At 37.6% G+C, this 10,000-nt stretch overlaps 2 protein-coding genes across 4 annotated transcripts in view; both read left to right on the top strand.

The window, feature by feature from the left end:
• LOC128705498 (aminoacylase-1B-like) overlaps window positions 1–10,000 on the top strand; it is a 262,798-nt gene that overhangs the window by 153,144 nt on the left and 99,654 nt on the right. The window lies entirely within an intron of this gene.
• LOC128697349 (tol-Pal system protein TolA-like) overlaps window positions 1–10,000 on the top strand; it is a 22,826-nt gene that overhangs the window by 3,141 nt on the left and 9,685 nt on the right. Inside the window, exons 3-5 of one of the 3 annotated variants that reach the window (XM_070094084.1) lie at window positions 995–1,135; window positions 4,534–4,615; window positions 5,254–5,343. In XM_070094084.1, the coding sequence (XP_069950185.1) occupies window positions 995–1,135; window positions 4,534–4,615; window positions 5,254–5,343 (313 nt within the window). Of the gene's footprint in view, window positions 1–909; window positions 1,136–4,533; window positions 4,616–5,253; window positions 5,344–10,000 lie in introns of all 3 variants that reach the window. The other 2 variants (XM_070094083.1, XM_070094085.1) reach the window with 2 other exon arrangements.

The following is a 10,000-nucleotide window of genomic DNA, read 5'->3' as shown; positions in this document are numbered from 1 at the left end:
ACATCACAGAGAAATACTCACCTCTCGGTGTATATAGGCCAGTAATGTATATACTTTCGTCGTATATATACTAGTGTACACTACCTACATGTTAGTTATGTATATACTTGTGCAGTACGTATGTTAGTGTACCAGATGTATACTAGTATATATTATACACTATGGACATGTAAACTGACAAAGATCTCCGTGTATATACACAGAGAGATATACACCCTTAGGTTTATATATATATTAACATTTACCTCCTCGCTTATAAACACAGATACGGGAGTTATACATATCTCAGTGTATATTCTCAGAGGAACACACTTCACGATGTATATAATCAGAAATACATAATGAATATTTGAAGAACCAGTATTCATAGGGGAAGTGAGCCTTTCACTGCGGCTGCAACAGTGAGATGGGTCACTGTTACAACAGTGTTAAACAGTGACTATTTGACTGTGTAATATGCAGTGTATCCCTGGATCCCCATTCTCTAGCAGCTCTTTAATAATATCGACTTTATGTCCATACACTTAGTATACATAGTGTGTATATGCTTAGAAAGATGTGTGTATGACTCTGTATATATGCACAAATAGGTGTTTGTCTCTCAGTGTATATACACTCAGACATGTGTATCTCTCAGTGTATACTCATACACATTTAGTATGCTTTCACGCCTGGTATACATTGCCGGTATACATTTCATTCCTTTAATTCATGATAATTTTACGTGATCAATCGATCACGATTATATTCCCTCCGATAGATAATTGACGTCAATTGGAAACATAAAAATAAACTAAATCCCGAAGGATTTAGCGCTTCTCAGGTTTGTCAGGAATCATGGCAAGTGTTTCCTGACGCGGGTCTCAGTCATATGATGACCCGCAGCTGGAGCTTTTGGTTATCTGACAGAGACCTTCCACTGGCTTCTACCTCCATCCCCTTTAAAAATTTAGTGGATATATTGGCATCGCTGGGCCTTTCCTGTGGTCAGCAGAGGCGGGATGACGACAGCAACGATGGTGCTGACGGTGGGGCTGCTGACGCTGACGGTGCTGGTGCTGACCTTCAACAACAGAGCGTTAAGGAAGAACATTGATAGGGAGAAAGAAGACAGAATCGCCAATATTAAACAAAGGTTAGTCTTTTTATTCTTTTTCTTTGTTTTTCTTTCTTTTTTTTTTTCCTTTTTTCGTTTTCTTTTTTTTGACTTTTTTTCGCTTTTGCTTTTTTTTCTGTTTTATTTTTTCAATTACTATTTTCTTTTACTTTCTTATTTTTCGTTTTCTTCTTTTCTTGTTGTCGTTGTAGTTGTTGTTGCACTATGAAACTACCATTGTTAATGGTGCCGTTACTAGGCACCATTAACAAGGTGCACCTCAAACATTCTGGCAACCTTCTCTCTCTCTCTCTCTCTCTCTCTCTCATATTTTCAACGTTAAAAAAGAAAAATCTTGATCATTTTCGACTACACAACTCTTTACCAATACACTGATGCCACAACAAACAATGTGAGCCGGAATCAAAGATCATCACAGCCTCCCACTGCCTTTCCAGGACTGCCTCAGTCTACCTGGTTTCTGTGTCAATGATAATTCCTACTGTGGGATGACAATGGGCAGCTCTCGATGTGCTGTGTTCGCTGACCTCTTCATGGACGTCCTCATTCCCTACATCGTTGTTACCTGGCTAAGGATCCCGATGGAAACAAATCACTTTAACTTTTTGGTAATTTACACATATGTTACTATGTAGATAATTTGCGGAATTGTATTTATGTGTACGTGTACCTAAATAAACTTATTTTTACGCTGGAGATATCTTGGTGCTCTATCTCAGATGTAATATCCACTCCCTCGACAACATCAGCGCTGTCGATCCATCTATGAAGTTGTTGAAAATGGTATAAAATAACAACAAGTTGAAGATTAAGACACATGTGCAACAGCTGGGTATTTTTATTGACGAAACGTTTCGCCTACACAATAGGCTTCTTCGGTCAAATACAAAGGGAGCAGTAGTAGTGAAATAAAGATGTAATTAGTCCATCAACCTTGGAGAAAGTATTTGAGGTGGTCAGTCCCTCAGCCTGGAGAAGAGTTCAGCTCCATAGTCTGGAACGATATGAAGCCGAAGCACGAGAACGGAGTCTTAATACTGTCGAAGGTCAGGTGGAAGATCTCGAAAACGTTGCATGGGACGAGATCCACTATGAGATTTACACTGGAACTCGAAAAAGAAGACAAACTTCCTTTCCTCGACGTCCTGCTGTACAGGTCTCCCGACAGCCATAACCTCTTCTCTTCAGAGTGTATAAGAATTTCAGCAACAAGAATACTCTTATCTATTCATACTATGACACTCGCACAAAGAAAGAGATATTCTTACTGGTTTCTTCTTAAGGATTACTCACATCTCCAGCCCTTGTTAAACGTAACTACATAACACAAGCCTTCACACGTCTTCAGATTTCATCTTTCTTCCTCCTGGATTACAGACTCAAGGCTGAAGCTCTCCTTAATAAATCCTCTACAGAACACTTCTACAAACAGTTCTTAGTGCTTCCATGTTGAGATGTTACCAGGAACACCCGCCAGGTGGTTGCTTGATGGATGCTGTATCCACCATAGATACAGCATCCATCAAAGGCCTCACTACGAAGCAAAACCCCAGACATCGTGCTTCCATGGCAGACGTCTGTACCATCCCATGTGAACACTTCCAAGAAATATGAAAGAGAAACAAGGCAGACGTCTATCCGCCTGAGTAAACATCGAATCGCCTGCAACAGCTGCGACTGTGTCTGCCCCGGAAACTCCACGGGGATATTTGGTGAGTGTTACACAAATAACTCTCACATAGGAGAGAGAAGCTTACGACGATGTTTCGGTCCAACTTGGACCATAGACTAGCCACACAATGGTCCAAGTCTGATCGAAACGTTGTCATAAGCTTTTCTCTCCTATGTGCGGGTTATTTTTGTATTGTTCCAGTCACGGTATTGTGATTTTTGTTTTCTTGTGAGTTGGAATGAAGGTCAACGCATCCAAACTGAACCCTGAGCTTAGACACCAAAGATGCCTGGAAGCCTCAATAATCGCTCTCACAGACACCTTGAACAAAATACTGGAAGCTACAGAATTTAAGAAAAGCTAAGAAGTATTCCAGAAAGCTAAGAAGTATTCCAGAAAGCTAAGAAGTTTTCCAGCAAGCTATGAAGTTTTCCAGCAAGCTAAGAAATTTTCCAGCAAGCTAAGAAGTTTTCCATCAAGCTAAGAAGTGTTCCAGCAAGCTAAGAAGTTTTCCAGCAGGCTAAGAAGTTTTCCAGTAGGCTAAGAAGTCTTCCAGCAGGCTAAGAAGTTTTCCAGAAAGCTTAGAAGTTTTCCAGCAACCTGTTTTCCAGCACATGTTTCTTGAGTTATCAAAGATTCCACATAAACAGTTCTCCCTTGAGCGACCTGGTAAACGCCTCTTCCGATCGGGTTCCAACCTTCAAATATCAACCCCCCCCCCGATGAAGCACACGAGAGCTTACGAACATAACACTTAAAATAATTTCCCGGAACGTCGCTAAAACGGCAAATATTTATGAAATTTCGTGCGCGTTAGCCATCTTCAAACCGTCTCATCTTTCCCCCAAAACACCGATCCTCCCCCCAAACAAGCATCAAAGAAATCTCTTCTCCCACGAAAATCCCAATGTTCCCCCTTAAAAAAAAAATGATTTTTCTGCCTTTGTCGGGAGAAAACGGAGGGAATCAAGAAGGGAATGAGTCCCGACTATAAAGGAGTTTTTAATGTGAGTTCGTGTGCGCCTTCTGAGCGATGCCGGGAGACAATGACTGCCAATTCGGGAGGCACTCTTGATTGTTCCCGTCGGTAATAGCCCAAATGAAAGGGAATTTTTTTCTTATCTTCGTTTTTTTAGTTGTTTTGCGTTGATGTTATTTTGTTGTTGTATTTGCGTGTTTGTTTTGGTTAATTGTTGTTGTTGGCTGTTGTTCTTCCTGTTGTTGTTAAAGTATTGTTTGTTTATAATAATAATAATAATAATAATAATAATAATAATAATAATAATAATAATTATTATTATTATTATTATTATTATTATTATTATTATTATTATTATTATTATTATTAGTATTGTTATTATTATTAACATTATTGGTAGTAGTAGTAGTAGCAGTGGTAGTAGTAGTAGTAGTAGCAGTGGTAGTAGTAGTAGTAGTAGTGGTAGTAGTAGTAGTAGTAGTAGTAGTAGTAGTAGTGGTAGTAGTAGTAGTAGTAGTAGTAGTAGTAGTAGTAGTAGTAGTAGTAGTAGTAGTAGTAGTAGTAGTAGTGGTGGTGGTGGTGGTAGCAGTAGTAGTATCACCATTATTATTATTATTATTATTGATATTATTATTATTATTATTATTATTATTATTATTATTATTATTATTATTATTATTATTATTATTATTATTATTATTATTATTATTATTATTGGAGGTGTCTTTTAGAGGTGTTACTGAGAAACCTCTTACTCGTGAACAGAGACCTGAAGCTGGAGGACTGTAAGACAAAAGTGATCCAGTCGGAGAAGGCTCAAACTAACTTCGAAAACCTTGTGAGAAAGGTGAGAAAGCTTACTTCTTGTAGTGTGAGTGTGTGTGTGAGTGAGAGAGAGAGAGAGAGAGAGAGAGAGAGAGAGAGAGAGAGAGAGAGAGAGAGATTTAGCGCGGCTTAATAGAGCTCTACACGGAGCTCTATTAAGCCTTACGTTCGGCTGCTCGTTTCACGATAAACAATGTTGATGTTATAGAGCTAAGGGAGACGCCTTCTTTTTTTTAAGCGTTCTTGTTTGGTCTTCCTTAAAGGGTTAAGGGGTGGTTTCATGCTAGGGGGGAGGTATTAAAGGGATCTTGATCCAGGGCAATGGTGCTATCCTTTCCTTTCTAGAATCAAGTGGGATCACTACACCCTTACCTCCCTCCCTCTTTTTACATTTCCCAAGAGATTTAGGGATCCCTCCCTGCGGGTTTAGCATTTCCTATCTGTATAAAATAATGATCATTCTCGGCCTCTCGACTTTCCCTTGCTTTATTCCTTCTCTGGATTCGTCCATATTCTTTCATTTTTCTTTCTCCCTCCTTCCTTCCTTCACATATTTTGTTACACTCGTCTCGTGTACTTTCCTCTCTACCTTCCCTTCCATTTTCCTGAGTACTTCCTTTCATCACTTCCCTTACCATTTCCTTCTTCTCTCATTTTCAGACCGAGGAGGAGAAGGTGAAACTACAAGCAGAACTAGACAAGCAGAAGGGAGAATCAGCCAAACAACAGAAGTCAGCAGCAGAACTGGAAGTAGGTGCCTGTCTTCTCTTTCTTTCTTCCTGAGAACACACAAGAGCCTCCTTATGTGTGTGTGTGTGTGTGTGTGTGTGTGTGTGTGTGTCGTACCGAATAGGTAAAATTGGTCACTTAGCAAGAACTCATTTAAAAGTAAAAATTAATAATTTCGTACCAAAAGAACCTTAGAAAACTTACCTAGCTTCAATGTATATATTTTTTTTATTATTTTTATTATCACACTGGCCGATTCCCACCAAGGCAGGGTGGCCCGAAAAAGAAAAACTTTCACCATCATTCGCTCCATCACTGTCTTGCCAGAAGGGTGCTTTACACTACAGTTTTTAAACTGCAACATTAACACCCCTCCTTCAGAGTGCAGGCACTGTACTTTCCATCTCCAGGACTCAAGTCTGGCCTGCCGGTTTCCCTGAACCCCTTCATAAATGTTACTTTGCTCACACTCCAACAGCACGTCAAGTATTAAAAACCATTTGTCTCCATTCACTCCTATCAAACACGCTCACGCACGCCTGCTGGAAGTCCAAGCCCCTCGCACACAAAACCTCCTTTACCCCCTCTCTCCAACCTTTCCTAGGCCGACCCCTACCCCGCCTTCCTTCCACTACAGACTGATACACTCTTGAAGTCATTCTGTTTCGCTCCATTCTCTCTACATGTCCGAACCACCTCAACAACCCTTCCTCAGCCCTCTGGACAACAGTTTTGGTAATCCCGCACCTCCTCCTAACTTCCAAACTACGAATTCTCTGCATTATATTCACACCACACATTGCCCTCAGACATGACATCTCCACTGCCTCCAGCCTTCTCCTCGCTGCAACATTCATCACCCATGCTTCACACCCATATAAGAGCGTTGGTAAAACTATACTCTCATACATTCCCCTCTTTGCCTCCAAGGACAAAGTTCTTTGTCTCCACAGACTCCTAAGTGCACCACTCACTCTTTTCCCCATCATCAATTCTATGATTCACCTCATCTTTCATAGACCCATCCGCTGACACGTCCACTCCCAAATATCTGAATACATTCACCTCCTCCATACTCTCTCCCTCCAATCTGATATTCAATCTTTCATCACCTAATCTTTTTGTTATTCTCATAACCTTACTCTTTCCTGTATTCACCTTTAATTTTCTTCTTTTGCACACCCTACCAAATTCATCCACCAATCTCTGCAACTTCTCTTCAGAATCTCCCAAGAGCACAGTGTCATCAGCAAAGAGCAGCTGTGACAACTCCCACTTTGTGTGTGATTCTTTATCTTTTAACTCCACGCCTCTTGCCAAGACCCTCGCATTTACTTCTCTTACAACCCCATCTATAAATATATTAAACAACCACGGTGACATCACACATCCTTGTCTAAGGCCTACTTTTACTGGGAAAAAATTTCCCTCTTTCCTACATACTCTAACTTGAGCCTCACTATCCTCGTAAAAACTCTTCACTGCTTTCAGTAACCTACCTCCTACACCATACACTTGCAACATCTGCCACATTGCCCCCCTATCCACCCTGTCATACGCCTTTTCCAAATCCATAAATGCCACAAAGACCTCTTTAGCCTTATCTAAATACTGTTCACTTAAATGTTTCACTGTAAACACCTGGTCCACACACCCCCTACCTTTCCTAAAGCCTCCTTGTTCATCTGCTATCCTATTCTCCGTCTTACTCTTAATTCTTTCAATAATAACTCTACCATACACTTTACCAGGTATACTCAGCAGACTTATCCCCCTATAATTTTTGCACTCTCTTTTATCCCCTTTGCCTTTATACAAAGGAATTATGCATGCTCTCTGCCAATCCCTAGGTACCTTACCCTCTTCCATACATTTATTAAATAATTGCACCAACCACTCCAAAACTATATCCCCACCTGCTTTTAACATTTCTATCTTTATCCCATCAATCCCGGCTACCTTACCCCCTTTCATTTTACCTACTGCCTCACGAACCTCCCCACACTCACAACTGGCTCTTCCTCACTCCTACAAGATGTTATTCCTCCTTGTCCTATACACGAAATCACAGCTTCCCTATCTTCATCAACATTTAACAATTCCTCAAAATATTCCCTCCATCTTCCCAATACCTCTAACTCTCCATTTAATAACTCTCCTCTCCCATTTTTAACTGACAAATCCATTTGTTCTCTAGGCTTCCTTAACTTGTTAATCTCACTCCAAAACTTTTTCTTATTTTCAACAAAATTTGTTGATAACACCTCACCCACTCTCTCATTTGCTCTCTTTTTACATTGCTTCACCACTCTCTTAGCCTCTCTCTTTTTCTCCATATACTCTTCCCTCCTTGCATCACTTCTACTTTGTAAAAATTTCTCATATGCTAACTTTTTCTCCCTTACTACTCTCTTTACATCATCATTCCACCAATCGCTCCTCTTCCCTCCCGCACCCACTTTCCTGTAACCACAAACTTCTGCTGAACTCTCTAACACTACATTTTTAAACCTACTCCATACCTCTTCTACCCCATTGCCTATGCTCTCATTAGCCCATCTATCCTCCAATAGCTGTTTATATCTTACCCTAACTGCCTCCTCTTTTAGTTTATAAACCTTCACCTCTCTCTTCCCTGATACTTCTATTCTCCTTGTATCCCATCTACCTTTTACTCTCAGTGTAGCTACAACTAGAAAGTGATCTGATATATCTGTGGCCCCTCTATAAACATGTACATCCTGAAGTCTACTCAACAGTCTTTTATCTACCAATACATAATCCAACAAACTACTGTCATTTCGCCCTACATCATATCTTGTATACTTATTTATCCTCTTTTTCTTAAAATATGTATTACCTATAACTAAACCCCTTTCTATACAAAGTTCAATCAAAGGGCTCCCATTATCATTTACACCTGGCACCCCAAACTTACCTACCACACCCTCTCTAAAAGTTTCTCCTACTTTAGCATTCATGTCCCCTACCACAATTACTCTCTCACTTGGTTCAAAGGCTCCTATACATTCACTTAACATCTCCCAAAATCTCTCTCTCTCCTCTGCATTCCTCTCTTCTCCAGGTGCATACACGCTTATTATGACCCACTTCTCGCATCCAACCTTTACTTTAATCCACATAATTCTTGAATTTACATATATATATATATATATATATATATATATATATATATATATAATATATGTATATATATATATATATATATATATATATAAATATATATATATATATATATATATATATATATATATATATATATATATATATATATATATAAATATATATATATATATATATATATATATATATATATATATATATATATATATATATAAATATATATATATATATATATATATATATATATATATAAATATATATATATATATATATATATATATATATATAAATATATATATATATATATATATATATATATATATATATATATATATATATATATATATATATATATATATATATATGCAAAACAACCACTCTGTTCCTATGTCCACTATTATTCCTCGCATCAAGATAGAGTCAAACTGTCTGTTTTCTCATCAATGTTTTTGAGAGCTTTACGAATTTGTAGTCCTGAGTTCATAGATGAGGAAATATCCAAAATTTATGAAATAGGTAATGATTTAAAATACCCAAGAAATGTAATTGATAAATCTTTTAAAGTTGCTAGAAATACTTTTTACAATCCAAAAAGGGACAACCAGCCTTATTCAACTAAAAATATGTTGGTTCTCCCTTACCATGAAAACTTGGTTGATATGCCTTCTCTTCTTAAGACTTTTAATATTAAAGTTGTATTCAAAAATCTTGATACAGTAAAAAAACTTTTGATAAAGAATTCCCCCCAAAATGCTGATGGATGTGTCTATAAGATTCCTTGTAAAATTTGCGATAAAGTTTATTACGGTCAAACTGGTAAAAATCTCGAACTAAGATTAAAACAACATAAATATAGCATTAGAACTGGACAAGATTCCAATGCTCTATTTATTCATGTAAGAGATTTTAACCATCCAATTGATTTTCAAAAAGTTGAGAAAGTAGTATCAAGCAAGTCCATGGTCGACAGGAATATAATTGAATCTTGTTTCATAAAAAGCAGTTTTGACAATAATATGAATATTTCCTTTGGTTTATATAAATTAGATCCATTTATAATTAATAGAATTTGGGAAGAATTTAATAATACACTGGACAAATAATAATTTTTAAATTTTCTTGGGTAGAATAGTTTGTGGGTGAGTTGTGCAAAGGACCTATACAGTTGGGTCGGCGCGCGTCAGGTGTTTAACCGTTGTGGGATCTGATAGTGAGTTGTTGGCCAGACCCCTTTTATAGCTTCCTTGGATGCTTTACTTCCATAGTTCCTTGATAATGTGAGTAGTCACGAAAGCGCTAGGAATTTCTCTATTCTTTCAGAGTGGTTGTTTTGCATATTCTGAAATCATCTGTTTACTGTGATCTTATTGCATATATATAGTATATATATATATATATATATATATATATATATATATATATATATATATATATATATATATATATATATATGTATATATATACATATATATGTCGTGCCAAATAGGCAGAACTTGCGATCTTGGCTTAAATAGCAACGCTCATCTTGCCATAT

This window comes from Cherax quadricarinatus, chromosome 44, assembly GCF_038502225.1.
Source record: "Cherax quadricarinatus isolate ZL_2023a chromosome 44, ASM3850222v1, whole genome shotgun sequence".
Lineage (NCBI taxonomy): Eukaryota > Metazoa > Arthropoda > Malacostraca > Decapoda > Parastacidae > Cherax > Cherax quadricarinatus.
The sequence above is the reverse complement of the archived record's forward strand: the minus strand, read 5'-3'. Positions and strand labels throughout refer to the sequence as shown.